Source organism: Plecotus auritus (genome assembly GCF_963455305.1).
Source record: "Plecotus auritus genome assembly, chromosome: 1".
NCBI lineage: Eukaryota > Metazoa > Chordata > Mammalia > Chiroptera > Vespertilionidae > Plecotus > Plecotus auritus.
Genome location: NC_137770.1, coordinates 122,342,712 through 122,362,061, shown reverse-complemented (window position 1 = coordinate 122,362,061; position 19,350 = coordinate 122,342,712). Strand labels below are relative to the sequence as shown.

Below are 19,350 nucleotides of genomic sequence, written 5' to 3'. Positions count from 1 at the left end.
ATCTCCCACCTCCCATTCCCTGTTGTTCTTTCTCCTCACAGTAATCAAAGCAACCTTTTAAAAACACAAATTACATCCTCAACTTTAAAATCTTTTCATGGTTCCCCATAATAACTTCAACAAAAACCAAATTTATTTAACTTCATCTAAAAGCCCTGAAGAATAAACTTGCTTTCCATTCTCTGAATTCATTTTATGCCACTAGATCCAGTGTTCACTATAATCTAGTAACACTGGCTTGTTTTCAATTATTTTTATATGTTAGGTTTTTTCTATCTAATGATTCATCATTTATATTTACTTCAGGCCATCTTTCAAAATCTGAGTTTCTCAGAGAGGTTTTCATGGATCTACAAATTCAAAATCCAATATTTCACTAGTTTCTCTCATAGAACCCATTCATTAGTAGCACATAGCCCCATTTATCTATATTACACACAAACACACATACACACGAATATGTGTGTATGTATATATATGTATACAGAGAGCCATGAATATATTTGTCTATTTCACTTTATCACTGTCTCATTCCAAATACCAAGCACAAGGTCTGACATGCTGTGTGTTTAATAAACACTTCCTGAATAAATGATCTTAATTCTGACTCTTACCTCAAGATGCAAGAGAAAATATATTGCTCCACTAGTCTCCATATCATCACTGTCTTGCCTGGGAAACTGTCTTAAATGGCAGGCTCAAACATCAAATGGTTGAAAGATAATAGCTCATTAATTACAAAGAAGAACTGAACAAAATTATGAATATTTCCTTGCATAGGAGTTAAAGAGTTTTAATAAATTCATTAGTAGTACAAGCTCACAAATACCTAATGGTGCATAGAGACATGAAGCTTCAGTCCGGCCTCATGAATTTAGAGAAGAGAATAATTCAACAAACTATGCAGATCAACTAGTGCTTTTAAGACATACTGATGCTATCTATTCTTTCAGATCTAAAAAGGCTATTAGAATGGACTAACATCAGGTTTATATGTAGAAAAAATCAACAGAAACATTACCTAAGACAGTAATATATTACAAGGTGGAGTCTGAATTTTAGTAGTATCCTTATAATAATCCTTATAATGTCTCTAATTGTACTGATGAAGAGCCTCCACACCTACAAAGAGGGTAGTGTGGTATAGAGTTAAGATTATATCTCTACTCTAAAGGCATATGCAATATGAAATTTACTGACCTTTACCCCATATTTTACTTTCCCGGCATAATGCTTTATGGTGAAAGCAGGCTCCATCACAGCTGGAAATTCAATGTAAGAATTCTCTTCATGTTGATGCTTAAATTTATCTAGCAATGTTTGATTTGTAGCCTGTGGAAAGCTGAATTAAAAACAAAAGAAAGATATTGCAGTGAATACAATCTTTTAAAAAAAATAAAACAAATTATAATTACATTGCCATCAAACACATTTAGCAAATTACAAAGAGTTTTTACTGGTATTTTATAATCTGATTTTCATAACAAGCTAAAAAGCGAGTGTAACAAGTATTCCTATTTTATAATGAGGGATCAAAAGTTGTGATTTGCCCAAACTCAATTTGAAAGAAGCGGAACTGAGAAATAAACTCAGGTTTTTAAGTATTTAGCTTATGTTGCATTGTGCTGTACTACTATAAAACCTATCTATACTAATAATAGCCTAGGTGGTCGTCACGCCCTGACGCCATGATGTCCTCATGCTGTCACAAGATAGCTGTGCGCACAGCAGAGACGGGGCCCAGCAGTCGGTCCGCGCAGTGAGGCCTGGGGGTCCCGCAGCTCCATGTGGCAAGGAGGAAGCCGGTCCCGGCATCTCTGCTGCCTCGCACGCATGGAGGAGGCAGGTCCTGGCAGAGAGTCCCCATCGCCTTGAGCAGAGGAGGTGGGTTGTGGTGTCTCTGCCACCTCGCACAGAGGAGGTGGGTCCCAGAGGAGAGCCCCTGCTGCCTCACACGGAGGAGGTGGGTCAAGGCAGAGAGTCCCTGCCGCCTTGTACAGAAGAGGTGGGTCGCAGCAGAGAGTCCATGCCGCCTCACGCACCATGGAGGCGGGTCCTGGCATTCGTGCCATTTTGTGCAGAGGAGACGGGTCCCAAGGCTCCGCGTGCCACAGAGGTGGGACCCCCAGTTCCGGCCTCTTTGGGACAATCCATCGAGGAGCCCTGGATGAGTGGGCAGGGCCTACCTCTTTGGGGCCATCGATCCCGGGGCTCCCACACTGTGAGAGGGCACAGGCCAGGCTGGGGGACACCCCCCCCCCCCCCGCAAGTGAACGAATTTCGTGCATCAGGCCTCTAGTCTATAATAATAAAAGCGTAATATGCTAATTAGACCGGACGTCCTTCCAGACTAAGCTGGGGCTGCAGCCTCCATGGCTGCGAGGAAGAGATCCGGGCAGTCGCCCACAGCTGCCAAGGCCTACTCTTGCACGAATTTATGCATCAAGTCTCTAGGAGAATAATAAAAACTAAATCATATGTTGTTTGGTGCCAAGAACTTCCAAATAGAAAATAATGTCTCAATTTGGATAGGTCCTTTAAATCCACAGTAATTTTTGTTTTATTTCTTCATATATAAATTAAGCAGTAATTTTCTTACCCATACCAGTTACTATATATTTTTGTATTATATCTATAATTTCAAATATATCAATGGTATTGTACTCACTGATGAGCATTTCATATCCAGGAATAATTCAAATAATATTTATTACAAACTAATTATATAATAGCAAATACAGGAATATAAAAGTTCAGAAGAGAAAAAAAATCACTAGTCACTGGGAGTAATGAAAAGGTTCATATGGGTATAGAAGACAAGTATGAGCTAGATGTTAAAGGTTGGGTAGGAGTTGCAAACAGGACATATTACTGATAGAGAAAGGAGAGAGCAAGTATCTTTCAGAGAATAGTTTCATTTAATAGCTGAGATAATAAGAAATAATGTGACATGAGCTTGTAAAGATGCTGAGTATAAAATCTAACATGTACAAACGATTCCAAAATTACAACAAAAATGATTAAAGATGTACTATGTATTGGAATCAGAAAAGAAGATGGCCTTTGGTGTCAGTCATAGTCATAGTATAGGTTACCAGTTGTCTGTGAACTTGGGCAAGTTAGGTAGATAACCTTTTTTAAGAATTGGTTTCCTAACCATAAAATTAGTACAATGAGGTATCACAATGCAAGAAGGATTTTAAAAACCTGAGTAAAAACATCTAACACTTGCTGGCATCCTATAGAGATGATATAAAAATTATCTACTTTATGTTGCCAACATTGCCATTTTCCTACTCACCTAGGTCTGCTTTCACACTCAAATACTATCACTTCTTCAAAACATCTGTAGGCTAGCTCTTCCTTTCCATTTCAGAACTCTAAAGCCATTCTAGAATGGATTATAATCTTACAATTTCAAACAGCCTCAATAATAGTTCCAGTGATTCTACAAGATTCAAAATAAATTTTCCTACAATAGTGCTTTAATCATGTGCCTCCCTACTCAGGAAAATGTATGGATCACCAGGCACATACACGGAATCCAAGCTCCTAAGCCTAGACCCTTGGTCGGCAAACTGTAGCTCGCAAGCCACATGCGGCTCTTTGGCCCCTTGAGTGTGGCTCTCCCACAAAATACCACAGCCTGGGCAAGTCTATTTTGAAGAAGTGGCATTAGAAGAAGTTTAAGTTTAAAAAATTTGGCTCTCAAAAGAAATTTCTATCATTGTACTGTTGATATTTGGCTCTGTTGACTAATGAGTTGGCCGACCACTGGCCTAGACCAACCCAACCTCTGCAAACTTATGCCTCACTACTCCACAACAGAATGCTTCTCTTCAGGAAAGGTTTATTTACCTTCTAATCAAGAGTAATCAAAATGCTTGTGATTTCTTTTTCTCCTACTTTTAAATGGAAGAAAGAAATATTCAAACAAAGGAGGACAGACATGAGAACAGTTTTTATTTCAAACAAGGAAAGATGGAAAGGAAAGCTGTTCTCATGTCTGTCCTCCTAGATCTCGCAGGACCTTTGGGAGCTGGCGGACCAGGCTTGCCTAGCCAGGCAGCCTCTGCTACTGCAGTAATCTCTCCTGGAGCACCAGCTCTGCCACAGAAGCTGTGACATCTTGAAGGGGAGAGATGTGGTGACTGGGACCCTAGCCTCACCTCCACCCAGGATGCCCTTAGGTAACACCCAGGACCCTACAGACACACCTGCCAGGGAACTGCTGCCTCAGCTGAGAACCCACGAAAACCCAGACTTTAGCCTCCCTGGCTGAGGGCTACTGGGAGTTCTGGAAGGTGCTCCACTTCCGCCAGCCAGATGCTTTAGCCCCAGGCACCACAACCAAGCCAGCAGCCACGAGAAAACAGCTGCCATCCAGGAATGTGCATGGAGCAAGCAGCCACCACCTGCAACCCCCTGAGGAGTAGCTGACGCCCACGACTGCCTGAGGAGCAGAACCCACCCCATGACCACTAGAGAAGCAGCCACCACCTGCGACCATGCAACCCACCACCAGGACCTCCACTGCAGCCACAGGCCCTGTGCGATTTGACACCTAGATCCTTCAGTGAGAGCAAAAATGGGGAGACAGAAGAACAACCCTCAAAGGGAAAAAGAGGCATCAGCAGAAAAGGAACTAAATGAAAATGGGCATGCAATATGTCAGAAGAATTCAGAATCAGGGTCATACAATTCATAAACTGATGGATGAAAAAATTAACAATTTATGTAAGAATCAAGAAAAAATAAATAGTGATATAGCTATGATTAAAAAAACATTATGGAAGCTTTCAACAGTAGACTAGGAGAAGCGCAGGATCAAATTAGCGAATTAGAAGACAGGGATACAAAACACACCCAATCTGAAGAGCAATTGGAGAAAAAAATCAAAAGATAGGAGGAGGGCCTGAGGGAGCTTTGGGACAACATGAAATGAAGCAACATATTTATAATAGGGGTTCCAGAATGACAAGAAGAGGAGCAAGGATTAGAAAACCTATTTGAAGAAATAATGACAGAAAACTTCCCTGATTTGGGGAAGACAAAAGTCACACAAGCACAGAGCATCCCAAACAAGATAAACCCAAAAAGACCCACAGCAAGACACGTCATAATTACAATGGCAAACATTCAGGAAAAGGAGAGAATCTTAAAGGCTGCAAGAGAGAGACAGAAAGTTACTACAAGGGATCTCCCAATAAATTATGAAATTATTTCTCAACAGAAACACGTCAGACCAGAAAGGAATGGAAGGAAGTATGCAAAGTAATGCAAAGCAAGGGACTTGAATCCAAGAATAATTTATCCAGCAAGGCTATCATTCAAAATTGAAGGGGAAATCACTAGCTTCAGAGACAAAAAAAAAAGAGGCTAAGGGAGTAGTTTATCACTACCAAGCCAGCAATGCAAGAAATGCTAAAGGGACTGTTGTAAAAAGAAGATAAAAAAAAGGTGGCATGAGGAGGAACACAGGCAAAAAAATAAAAACAGTTACAAACAAGTACCTATCTATACACCAGTATATAAAAGCCAAAGCGACTGAATGACCAAACAACCAATAGCTATGACACGCACTAACCCCCAGAGAGCAGATGCTCAACGCAGGAGCTGACCCCTGGTAGTCAGTGCATTCCCCCAGCAGGAGCACCGCTTAGTGAACTTAACAAACAGCTGTGGTGGCAGGAACAGTGTGGGCTGCTCTCCGGCCACCTGCCACTTGGCACATTATTACATCCCTCAAGGGGTCCCAGATTGCGAGAGAGCACAGGCCAGGATGAGGGACCCCAACAGTGCATAAATCTGTGCACCGGCACTCTAGTCAATAATAACTTTAAACATAAATGGACTAAATGCTGCAATCAAAAGACATGGAGTGGCTGAATGGATAAGAAAACATGTCCTATATATTTGCTCTCTACAAGAAACCCATCTCAGAACAAGAGACTCACACAGACTGAAAGTGAAGGGATGGAAAAATATCTTTCAGGCAAATGGAAACGAAAAAAGAGCAGGGGTAGCAATACTTATATATGACAAAAATAGACCTCAAAGTGAAGGCCATAGCAAGAGATAAGGAAGAGATCGATACAACCAGAGGATATAACTCTGGTAAACATATATGCACCCAATGCAGCAGCACCCAGATAGATAAAAATTCTTCTGAAAGATAACAAAGGGAGAGATCGACAGCAATACGTTCATAATAGGGGACTTTAATACCCCACTGACATCACTGTATAAATCCTCTAGACAAAAAATCAGCAAAGAAACAGCTATCCTAAATGACTCACTAGATCAGATGGACTTCATTGACATCTTCAGAACATTATACCACAAAGCTACAGAATATACATTCTTCTCAAGTGTACATGGGACATTTTCAAAGATAGATCACGTATTGGATGACAGGCAAAGTCTCTCCAAATTCAAGAAGATTGGAATCATATCAAGCATCTTCTCAGACCACAATGGCATAATATTAGAAATCAACTACAATAAAAACAATAAAAAAACTCAAACACTTGGAGGCTGAATAACATGCTATTAAACAATGACTGGGTTACCAAAGGGATCAAAGCAGAAATTAAAAACGTTCTGGAAATGAATGACAATGGAAAAACAACAAAACCAAAACCTATGGGACACAGTGAAAGCAGTCCTGAGAGGGAAGTTCATAGCATTACAGGCCTAACTCAAAATACAAGAAAAAATGGTAATAAATTATCTAACCCAGCAACTTAAAGAATTAGAAAGAGAGCAACAAGAAAAGCCCAGAGTAAGCAGAAGGAAGGAAATAATAAAAATCAGACTGGAAATAAATGACAATACGAAAAAAAAAAAAAACAATACAAAAGATCAATGAAACTAAGAGCTGGTTCTTTGAAAGGATAAACAAGATTGATGAACCTCTAGCCAGGCTCACCAAGAAGCAAAGAGAGAGGACCCAAGTAAACAAAATAAGAAATGAAAGAGGCGAAATAACAACAGACCTCACAGAAATACAAAGGATTATTATTTAAAAAAAAAACAAACTATGAACAACTCTATTCCAACAAACCAAAAATCCTAGAGGAAATGGACATATTCCTAGAAAAATATGACTTTCCAAAGCTCAATCAAGAAGAAACAAAAAATCTCAACAGACCAATAACTAAGGAGGAAATTAAAGCAGTCATCAATAAGCTTCCAGCAAACAAAATCCCGGGGCCAGACAGCTTCACAGGAGAATTTTACCAAACATTCAAAGAAGAACTAAAATCTATCCTTCTCAGACTATTCCAAAAAATTCAAGAGGAAGGCACACTTCCAAGCTCTTTCTATGAAGCCATCATTACTCTAATCCCAAAACCAGATAAAGACACAACAAAGAAGAGAATTACAGACCAATATCCCTAATGAACATAGATGCTAAAATCCTCAACAAAATTCTAGCAAATGGGAGCCAGCATTACATTAGAAAGATCATACACCATGACCAAGTAGAATTTATTCCACGGATGCAAGGCTGGTACAATATCTGCAAATCAATAAACCTGAAACATCACATAAACAAATTGAAAACCAAAAAATGACATAATCCTATTAATTGATGTAGAAAAGGCATTTAATAAAATCCAACACCCTTTCCTAATAAAAACTCTCAGCAAAGTGGGAATAAAGGGATCATACCTCAATATAATAAAAGCCTTATATGAAAAACTTCATACTCAATGAGAAAAAACTAAAACCATTTCCCTTAAGAACAGGAACAAGACAGGGATGCCCACTCTTACCACTCCTGTTCAACATAGTACTGGAAGTGCTAGCCATAGTGATCAGACAAGAAGAAGAAATAAAAGGCATCCAAATTAGAAATGAAGAAGTAAAACTGTCTTTATTCGCAGATGACATGATATTGTACATAGAAAACCCCAAGACTCCATCAAAAAACTACTAGACTTAATAAATGAATTTGGCAATGTAGCAGGATACAAAATTAACACCCAGAAACCTGTGGCCTTTTTATATGCCAATAATGAACGCACAGAAAGAGAAACAAAAAAACAAAAAAACAAAACAAAACAAAATGCCCATTTACCGTTGCAACACAAAAATTAAGGTATCTAGGAATAAATTTAACCAAGGAAGTCAAGGACCTGTAATTCAGAAAATTACAGGACACTGAAAAAAGAGATAGAGGAAGACATAAACAAATGGAAGAATATACCGTGTTCATAGATTGGTAGAATCAACATCATTAAAATATCCATACTACCCAAAGCAATCTATAGATTCAATGCAATCCCCATTAAAATACCAATGGCATATTTCAAAGATCTAGAAGAATCTCTCCAAAAATTCATCTGGAATAAAAAAAGACCCCAAATAGCTGCAGCAATCTTGAGAAAAGAAGAATAAAGTTGGAGGGAACACAATACCAGATAGATATCAAGCTATATTACAAAGGCATTGTTCTCAAAACTGCCTGGCACTGGCATAAGAACAGACATATAGACCAATGGAGCAGAACAGAGAACCCAGAAATTGACCCAAGCCATTATGCTCAATTAATATTTGACAAAGGAGGCAAGACCATACAGTGGAGTCAAGACAGTCTCTTCAATAAATGGTGTTGGGAAAACTGGACGGATACATACAAAAAAATGAAACTAGATCACCAACGTACACCATTCACAAAAACAAACTCAAAATGGATAAAGAACTTAAACGTAAGGCAGGAAACCATAAAAATATTAGAAGAAGCCATCAGCAGCAAAATAGCAGACATATGTCGTAGCAATATCTTTACTGATACAGCTCCCAGAGCAATGGAAACTAAGGAGAAAATAAACAAATGGGACTACATCAAAATAAAAAGCTTCTGCACAGCAAAAAAAGAAACCATCCACAAAGCAACAAGAGAGCCCACTACATGGGAGAACATATTTGCCAATGTTATCACCGGTAAGGTTTTAATCTCCAAAATTTATAGGGAACTCATACAACTTAACAAAAGGAAGATAAACAATCAAATCAGAAAATGGGCAAAGGACCTAATTGGACACCTTTCGAAAGAGGACATACAGAAGGCCAAGAGACACATGAAAGCATGCTCAAAGTCACTAATTATGAGAGATGCAAATCAAAACAACAATGAGGTACCATCTCACACCTGTCAGAAAGGCTATCATCAACAAATCAACAAATGACAAGTGCTGGCGAGAATGCGGAAAAAAGGGAACTCTCTTGCACTGCTGGTGAATGCAGCCACTGTGGAGAACAGTATGGTGTTTCCTCAAAAAAAAAAATGAAAAATGGAACTTCCATTTAACCCAGTAATCCCACTTTTAGGATTATATCCCAAGAAAACAGAAACACCAATCAGAAAGGATATATGCACCCCTATGTTCATAGCAGCACAATTTACAATAGCTAAGATTTGGAAACAACCTAAATGCTCAACAGCAGATGAGTGGATTAGAAAACTGTGGTACATCTACACAATGGAATACTATGCTGCTGTCAAAAAGAAGGAATTCTTACCATTTGCGACAGCATGGATGGAACTGGAGAACATTATGCTAAGCGAAATAAGCCAGTCAGAGAAAGAAAAATACCACATGATCTCACTCATTTATGGAATATAATGAACAACATAAACTGATGAACAAAAATAGAACTGGAGTCACAGAAGCATTGAACAGACTATCCAACCTATGAGGGAAGGCAGGGGGTGAGGGGGTAAGAGATCAACCAAAGGACTTGTATGCATGCATATGAGCATATCCAATGAATACAGATATGGGAGGGGGGGTTGAGGGCATTTGCTGGGGGTGGGGGGCAGTAAGGGAGAGGTCAAATGGGGGTAAAAGGAGACTTATGCAATACATTAAACAATAAAGAATTTAAATTTAAAAAATAAAACAAATAAAAAATAAAGATGAAAAACAAAGAAACAAACAAACAAAAAAACTACTTATGGCTGTGGCCAGTGTGGCTTAGTTGGTTGGAGCATCATGATTCCCAGTCAAGGCACATACAGGGGAAGGGAAGGGGGAGAAGGGGGGCACATGGGAGGCAACCAATTGATGTTTCTCTCTGGGTTCAATCTCTCTCTCTCTCTCTCTCTCTCTCTCTCTCTCTCTCTCTCTCTCTCTCTCTCTCTCTCTCATAAATAAGAACGTATCCTCGGATGAGAATTAAAAAACTACTTATGAAGCTTTCCAAAGAAAATATACCATTGGTAAAGGTACACAAGCAGAGTTAAGAACCACTACCTTAGGGGGGGAAACCAAGATGGCGGCATAGGTAAACACCTAAACTGCTGCCTCGCACAACAATTTCAAAACTACAACTAAAAGACAGAACGGACACCATCCAGAACCACAGGAAAGCAGGCTGAGTGAAAATTCTACAACTAGAAGGAAGGAGAAAAGCTCACAGAGAATTGGAGGTACGGCAAAGGGGCTTTGTGCGCGCAGAGAGGAAGGGCGGCTGAGAGCTTGGCTGACTTCCTCTGGCGGAAGGGGGTTAGGAAGCCTCGGACTGCGAGCTGGGAAAGGCAGAAGTCTGAAGGCGCACACGGGCCAGTGCGCACAAAGGCTGCGGAGGTAGCCATAGGCTTTCCCTAGTGAAAGGGAGTCAGAGGATCCTGACTGAGCCCCAGTTCTGACTGCAGTGAACGCCGGTTCCAGGCGAGCCCCTGGGGACCCACGCTCTTGTAGGGGGAGTCTGGACTCTCGGGCGGAGACTCAGGAGCCGGGGAAGGCGGAGGACTGAAAGTGCGCACGCGCGCCGCGCCGGTGCGCACAAAGGCTGCGGGGGTTGCCACAGGCTTTCCCTAGTGGAGGGGAGTCAGAGGATTCTGACTGCACCGAGCCCCAGTTCTGACTGCAGTGAACCCTAGTTCCAGGCGAGCCCCTGGGGACCCACGCTCTTGTGGGGGGAGTCTGGACTCTCAGGCGGAGACTCGAGCTGGGGAAGGCGGAGGACTGAAAGCGCACATGCGCGCAGGGGCGGGGCTGACAGGAAGCCAAGACTGAGACTCCACCCCATCCAAGCTGAGCACAGAGGCTATTGCAATTTGGCAAGTCTAATCCTATAAGGCTGTCTCCAGCACCGGGCTTCTCCCAGCATAGACACAGCTGATCCTTACAGCCAACTGGCCCGGAGGTCAATTCTTCCCAGTGATAACAACAACAATAAAGACTTAATTACAACAAGGCTGTACACACAGTCCACAAAGGGGTGCACCAAGAGTGTCCACCTCAGGTTAACTGGGGAAGCAGACCCACTGGGCCATATTGGAAACCTAGCACAAATATCTACCTTACCAACTCAGGGATCCAGTGAAAATGCGGGGTCAAAGAATCAGATCACAAACGAAAGAAATGGAGGAAAACAAACGACTGGATATAGAATTCAAAACCACCGTTATAAGACTTTTTAAGAATATCCTAGAAAAGGCCGATAAATATAACGAGACCCTCGAAGATATGAAAAAGGACCAACTAGAAATTAAACATACACTGACTGAAATAAAAAATATTATACAGAGACCCAGAAACAGAATAGAGGAACACAAGAATCAAGTCAAAGAATTGAAATACAAAGAAGCAAAAAACACTCAACCGAAAAAGCAAAAAGCAAAAAAAAAAATCCAAAAAGTTGAAGATAATGTAAGAAGACTCTGGGACAACTTCAAGCGTACCAACATCAGAATTATGGGGGTGCCAGAAGAAGAGAGAGAGCAAGATACTGAAAACCTATTTAAAGAAATAATGACCGAAAACTTCCCCCACCTGGTGAAAGAAATAGACTTACAAGTCCAGGAAGCCCACAGAACCCCAAACAAAAGGAATCCAAAGAGGACCACACCAAGACACATCATAATTAAAATGCCAAGAGCAAAAGACAAAGAGAGAATATTAAAAGCAGCAAGAGAAAAACAGTTAATTACCTACAAGGGAGCACCCATACGACTGTCAGCTGACTTCTCAACAGAAACTATGCAGGCCAGACGGGAGTGGCAAGAAATTTTCAATGTGATGAATAGCAAGAACCTACAACCAAGATTACTCTACCCAGCAAAGCTATCATTCAGAATTGAAGGGCAGATAAAGAGCTTCACAGATAAGAAAAAGCTAAAGGAGTTCATCACCACCAAACCAGTACTATATGAAATGCTGAAAGGTATTCTTAAAGAAGAGGAAGAAGAAAAAAGTAAAGAGAAAAAATTATGAACAACAAATACATATCTATCAACAAGCCAACCTAAAAATCAAGGGAATTAAAAACCTGAGGAGCAGAATAATCTGGTGAATATAATAGAATCAGGGGCATAGAAAGGGAGTGGGCTGATAATTCTCAGGGGGAAAGGGGTATGGGGGGGGGGGGTTCATGAAGAGAATGGACAAAAATCATACACCTATGGATGAGGACAGTGGGGGGGAGGTAAGGGCAGAAGGTGGGGTGGGAAAGGGGTGGAGGGGAGCTATGGGGGGGAAAGGAGAAATAATTGTAATAATCTGAATAAAGATTTATTAAAAAAAAAAAAAAAAAAAAAAAAAGAACCACTACCTTACAATTTTATAAGAGATAATATATGTTTCAGGGCATATAGGCAAAACAAAATCCTTTTACACAACTGTGGCCATGAAATTATATTTTATAATAACTACATTTTAAACCATTTAGATTGATGTAAATAGCCTAGTAACACAGAGCGTAGCTGTAACTGTCTGCAGTCTCCTTTCCAATATATTTTTCTTTCTGCCATATTTACTCTGTATTTCTATACAGCCATTCTTTGTGTTTATGGCTTATCAACAGGGTGACATATAACTTACTATATAAACCAGGTATTCTGAGGGTAAAAGTAGGTACCTTTAATAACTAAACTGGACAACAGTCATAAACTTTAGATTGTCCCACACAAACATGATGTATGAACATCCTACGTATAATAAATCCCCAATATTTTATATCCTAGTTTAATGAGTATAATATTAATTTCTAAATATTTTACTTAAAAGTAATAAAAAACCCACACAATTCTCCATCACTTCAGTTTCTCCAATTCTAAATCTGCCATCTCTTAGCATAATTTAACTATAAATAATACTTTATAGAGCACTGAGAATGCTCTGGAGGATGCCATGTGAAGCTTTATTTCTGAAGCTTAGAGATAAGTTTAGTACATTGAACAGGGTTAACAAAGGATGGTAAATATTTGGCATATATTGCCACTTACCACCTGCACAGTTGTGGCAGTATCACTAATCTATCATGATACATATTCTACTAAACAGGAAAACAGCAAACACATCTCACATATAACTTGATTCAAGAAGAGAGAAACACAACAAAATAAATTAATGCCAACAAATTTAACATCAACGTAACTCTGTAGAAGAAAAATGGAAAAACATATTTAAATGAGTTCTACAATAGTGAAGTCCATACAATTTTCCTAAACACACACACACACACAAAATGCATTTGGTAATGTAAGACGAGAGCTTGGGATTTAGACATGAAAAGCCCAAATGGCCTATGACAAAATGGAAAAGAATTATACTCACTTGCTTTCTTCATCTAAAAGATGGAGCAGTCCTGTTGGTTTCTTGCTAATAAGATTTATGCAACAGGTATTATCTATATAATCTATATTGTGCCAGCTGATACCTTCAGCTCTGTATTCCTCCTAGGAAATAACAAATTAACAATTTATTCATCTTGCAGAAAATAATAGGTACAGGATAATAAGGACTGAAAAACTTTTAACAGGCTTAAAAAAGAATAGTCTAAAGTTTCCTCTTTTAAATCACAAAGACACAAGACGAAATGTATAATTTCAATTTTATAAAATCTTGATACAGTATGTGTCTATTTCCTTTAAAAAGTACATGTAACCAAATTTTTTTGTTAAATCCTACTTGTGATACATTCAGATCAAAATTTAGGGTTAAATTTGTTTTAGACATCCTATCTGATGATTACACTAAGGAAAAATATAAACTAGAGAATCCTAATTTCTCCCATGTGACTATAAATCATCAACAATAAATTTAATAAAACAATGTCTGGGCCAAGTGGAAAACCAGTGATCACTGATATAAATCATATAGAATTCAAATATACTTGCCTTTAGCAAAATAAAACCCTTAGTATATTTTCCAAAACAAAAAGGTTTCACATTCCAACACTTAAAAATTCAAACCTCAGGCCTTGAGCAACTATTCAAAACCCTCTGCCAAAACCCCCACATTCCTTACTAATATTTCTCTGTACTGAAAAATATTATTTTACCCATCAGTGAGATGCTTTTACTTTTTGACTATTTTCCAGAAAGATGCCCCTGAGAACCTAAGAAGATACATTTCTATATTACAGGGATATCTAGGCACCAAGAAAATACTATGTTCACATGATGGTTTTAGTATTCACTGAAAATACTTGCATACTTCTCTGTAAATATGGTGATTTTATAATTTTATCACTTCTGTATTATTATAATCCTACAAAGAAAAATGACCCTAATATACAGAGGCAACCAATTGATGATAGTTATTCTAACTGGGAAAGCCAAATGCTTAATTCTTTCCTTTTAATTAAAAATTTCACAAGTAAGACAGAGTAGGTATATGCAGTGCTCTCATCTCCTCCCACACCCACATCAAAATTACAACTAAACTATGGAATGGCCATCATTGAGAACCGCCTGGAGACTAGCTGAACAGAAGTTCTATAACTAAAAATATACAGAAGAAGCCACATCAAGACCAGTAGGAGGGGCAGAGATGCAAAACGGGCTGGTCCCACACCCACATGTGACAGTTAAAAATCAGAGGGATAACTCAGCTGCGGAGATCCCTCCTGAAGAGTGAGGGGTTCCAGCCCCACACCAGGTCCCCCAGCCTAAGGTTCCAATGCCAGGAAGAGAAGTCCCATAACTGGGATTGTGGCTGAGTAAGAGGAAGGGCTGCTGGAGTCCCAGGCATTCCTCTTAAAAGGCCTGTGCACAGATTTACTCACTGACTCACTTGCTCTGAGTAGCAGTACTGGGGCAGCAACTTAAAAAGCACCAGGGCCATACAGGAAGGAACTGAATAGTCTGGTTTCAAAGCAAGGGCTAGAGGAGCAGCTTTCTCTCAGGCAGAAGTGCTGGTAAATGCCACTGTTCCTTTGTTGAGCCCTCCTTCCACCCAGCCTACAGGTAAAGGCCAGTGCCAAGTTTGAGTATCCATCAACCTGGCTAACACCCTGACTGTTGATCTCCAGGACGCCATCCCACACAACTTGTGGGCCAACTCAAGCCACTTTTCCATTTAAACAGCCTGTCTCAGCTAGTGCTGGGGACTTTCCTAAAATCTCCCAAAGGTTCACAAACTCCTAACAAGCAGTGGCTGGTCTCAGAGTACCCCATACTTCTTGTTAAGCAGGGTCTAAGCCCAGCACTAGTGCCAGCCAGCCTTAGATGGCAGCTTAAGATTCTCCCAGGCACCTCCAAGCCAAACACAAGTAGCAATCATTTGCAGATCACTTTATAAGCCATACCATGTGGCCCCAGAATGACATAGGCAGTGGCTGACCTTGGCCTGCACCAGAGCTCCTCCCAAGAGGCCCCTGAATCTACATATCTGGTGGCTAGCTTCAGACCACAACAGAACACTCAATCTCCTCTACAAATGACTTGCCAAAGGGCAAACTCAGCAGGCACTAGATCCCCACTAACATAAATCTTGCTCCATGGGGTCAACCCCTGCACAACAGCATCTCTGATGTAATCATGACCACTCCTGGCGCCTGAGGGTAAATCCCTCCCACTGAAGTGCCAAAAACAATCAAGACTCAACTACAATAGTAAGACACACACAACCCACACAAGGGAGCACCTAACTCATGTGACCTGGGAGACTGTGCCACTGGACCTCACAAGAAACCTACTATATAAGGCTACTCTATCAAGACTGGAAACGTAAAAGATCTACCTAATACACAGAAACAAACACAGGTAGGAAGCCAAAATGAGGAGACAAAGAAACATGTCACTAATGAAAGAAGAGGAGGAAACTAAAGAAAACTAAACTAAATGGAGACAAATAATCTACCAGTTTGCAGAGTTTGAAACACTGGTTATAAGATTGCTCAATGAACATAGGGGAAGAGATGAACTCAGTGAGAACTTTAACAAAGAGATAAGAAACATAAAAATGGAAACAAAACATAAAAAAGAACCAGTCAAAAATGAAGAATACAATCACTAAAAATAAAGAATAAATTAGATTAAATCAACAGTAAATTTGATGAAACAGATGACAGAATCAGCTATTTGGAAAGTAGGGTAGCAGAAAACACCCAATCAAAACAAAAAGAAAAAAAGAACTTTTTAAATGAGGATAGTTTAAGGGACCTCTGGAACAACCTCAAGTGTACCAACATTCATTCGCATCATGGGGGTGCTGGAAGAAGAAGAAGAGAGAGCAAAGAAATGACAACCTATTTGAAGAAATAATGATAGAAAACTTCCCTAACCTGGAAAAGAAAATAGACACACAAGTCCAGGAGGTTCAGAGTCCCAAACAAGATGAAACCAAACAGACTCACACTAATATACATCAAAATTAAAATGCCAAAGGTTAGAGACAAAGCTAAAATCTTAAAAGCAGCAAGAACCCTAGCCAGTGTGGCTTAGTGACTAGAGCGTAGCCCTGCAGACTGAAGGGTACCAGTTCGATTCTAGTCAAGGGCACATACCTCACTTGAAGGTTTGATCTGTGGCTCTGGTTTGGGCACACGCAGGAGGCAACCAAGGGCTCTCTCACATCGATGTTTCTCTTTCTCTCTCTCTCTCTCTCTATCTCTCTCTCTCTCTCTCCCCCCCCCATCCCTTCCACTCTCTCTAAAAATCAATGGTAAAATATCCTCAGGTGAGGATTAACAAAAAAATAATTAATTAATTAATTAATTAAAATTAATGGGAAAATATCCTCCGATGAGGATTAACAATAAATAAATAAATAAATAAATAGCAGCAAGAAAAAGGCACTTAGTGACCTACAAAGGGAGCTCCCATAGATTGTCAGCTAATTTCTTAACAAAAACTTTGAAGGCCAGAAGGGATTAGCATAAAACATTCACAGTGAGGAAAAGGAAGAACCTGCAACCAAGATTCCTCTACTCAGTAAGGCTAGGATATAGAATTGAAGGACAAATAAAGAGCTTCCCAGATAACAAAAAGCTAAAGAGGTTCATCACTACCAAATCAGTTTTTACAAAAAACAAGATAAAAAATATGAATAATAAAACAGCAATAACTGCATACCTATTAGTTATAGTTTTTTAGAGAGATGAAGGGGGTTGGGTAGGAGAGAGAGAGAAAAACACTGATGGGAGAGAGAAACATCGATTGGTTGCCTCTCATATATTCTCTAACCCCAGACCAGACCCAAAACCTAGGTATATGGTCACCAGGAATGGAAACCTCAAGCTTTTGAGGGGGTGCTGGAAGCTTTCGCTGGTAGGGGACAACATTCCAACCATCTGAGCCACACTAGCCAGGGCTATCAATAATTACTTTAAATGTTAATGGATTAATGGTCCAATCAATAGCCATAGGGTGGCCAAATGGATAAAATACAAGACCCAAACATATACTGTCTACAGGAGTCCCACTTCAGGTCAAAAGACAAAAACTGAAAATAAAGAGATAGAAAAATATATTTCATGCCAATGGAAACAAATAAAAAGTTGGGGTAGCAATATTTATATCAAACAAACAGACGTTTAAACAAAGGCTATTACAATAGACAAAGAAGGACACAGCAATTCCACTTCTGGGTATTTATCCTAAGAAAGCCGAAACACAAACTCAAAAAGACATTTGCATCCCTATGTTCACTGCAGCATTATTTACAACTAGAGGCCCGATGCATGAAGATTCATCCAAGAATGGGCCTTCCTTCCGCTGGCTGCCAGCACCACCTTCACTGCAGCCGGAGCCGCCTTTCCACCTTTGCTCCGGCCCGGAGCTGCCTTTCTGCCTTCGCTCCGGCCCAGAGCCGCCTTTCCTCCTTCCCACACTGCCCAGAGGCCAGGAGCAGCTGGGGCGGTGCGGAACACCTGCGTTGTCGCAAGCGTCCCGCCACTAGCCGCTTGGCACCTGTGTATGCAAATTAACCCACCATCTTTGTTGTGTTAATTTGCATATTCACTCCTGATTGGCTGGTGGGTGTTGTGCAGGTACAGTCAATTTGCATCTTTCTCTTTTATTAGTGTAGATAGCCAAGATAGGGAAGCAACCTAAGTTACCCACTGACAGACAAATAAAGAAGATGGAATATGACTCAGCCATAAAAAAGAACAATATCTTGCCATTTTTGACAACACGGATGGATCTAGAGGGTATTATGCTAAGTGAAATGAGTCAGAGAAAGACAAATGTTATATGATTTCACTTAAATGTGAAATCTAAAAAAATAAGATAAGTGAATAAACAAAACAAAAACAAACTCATAGATACAGAAGATATTTTGATGGTTTCCAGATGAGAGGAGTCTTGGGGGAATGGATGAAAAATGGGAAGGGATTAAAATGTGCAAATTGCCAGTTATAAAAACAGTTACTAACTGTTAAGGGAATATAAAGTCCAGTACAGCGAATATAGTCAATAATATTGTAATAACTATGTATGGTGCCAGAAAGCTACTAGATTTATCAGGATGATCACTTCATAAGTAGTATCTAGAGCAGCCGTGGGCAAACTACGGCCCGCAGGCTGGATCCGGCCCGTTCGGCTGTTCTATCCGGCTCACAGAGCCGAAAGAGCAGAGGGTTCTCTTGCTCTCCCCTCCGCTCCTTTACTTTGAATTTATATTAGTTCACACAAACACTCCATCCATGCTTTTGTTCCGGCCCTCCGGTCCAGTTTAAGAACCCATTGTGGCCCTCGAGTCAAAAAGTTTGCCCACCCCTGATCTAGAGTCTCAGTGGAAGGGGTTGATCAAGAGGAGCAACTGATGAGGAGACATTACAAAGAGAAGCATATGGCTTAGTGAACAGAGCTACTGGAAATTTCAACTAGTTTACAAAATGTTGCACAATTGTATTTTAATACAGTGTGCCAACATGAATAATTCACACAAAGTGCTAGATTGTTCTAAACATTAATGAAAAACATAACTACCTTAAATCAGTTTTATGGCAAAGCTTTTAACAGGTTTCTCAAAAAATTGTATCAGAGATAAACTTTAACCAGTGTCCTCTTAGTGGTATTTTAAAAATACTTATAAGTCCATTGTCAAGAACATCACTCACAGACCAAGATGCAACCACATATATATATATACACATACACACACA

The 19,350-nt window shown here is 39.9% G+C and overlaps 1 protein-coding gene across 12 annotated transcripts in view; it reads right to left on the bottom strand.

Annotated features, from left to right (window-relative positions):
• Positions 1 to 19,350, bottom strand: part of MYO9A (myosin IXA) — a 388,202-nt gene that overhangs the window by 176,025 nt on the left and 192,827 nt on the right. For all 12 annotated transcript variants that reach the window (XM_080656867.1, XM_080656874.1, XM_080656871.1 and 9 more), the window contains 2 exons: positions 13,572 to 13,693; positions 1,201 to 1,342 (listed from right to left, as the gene is read on the bottom strand). In XM_080656867.1, coding sequence (XP_080512993.1) covers positions 1,201 to 1,342; positions 13,572 to 13,693 — 264 coding nt within the window. The remainder of the gene's footprint in view (positions 1 to 1,200; positions 1,343 to 13,571; positions 13,694 to 19,350) is intronic.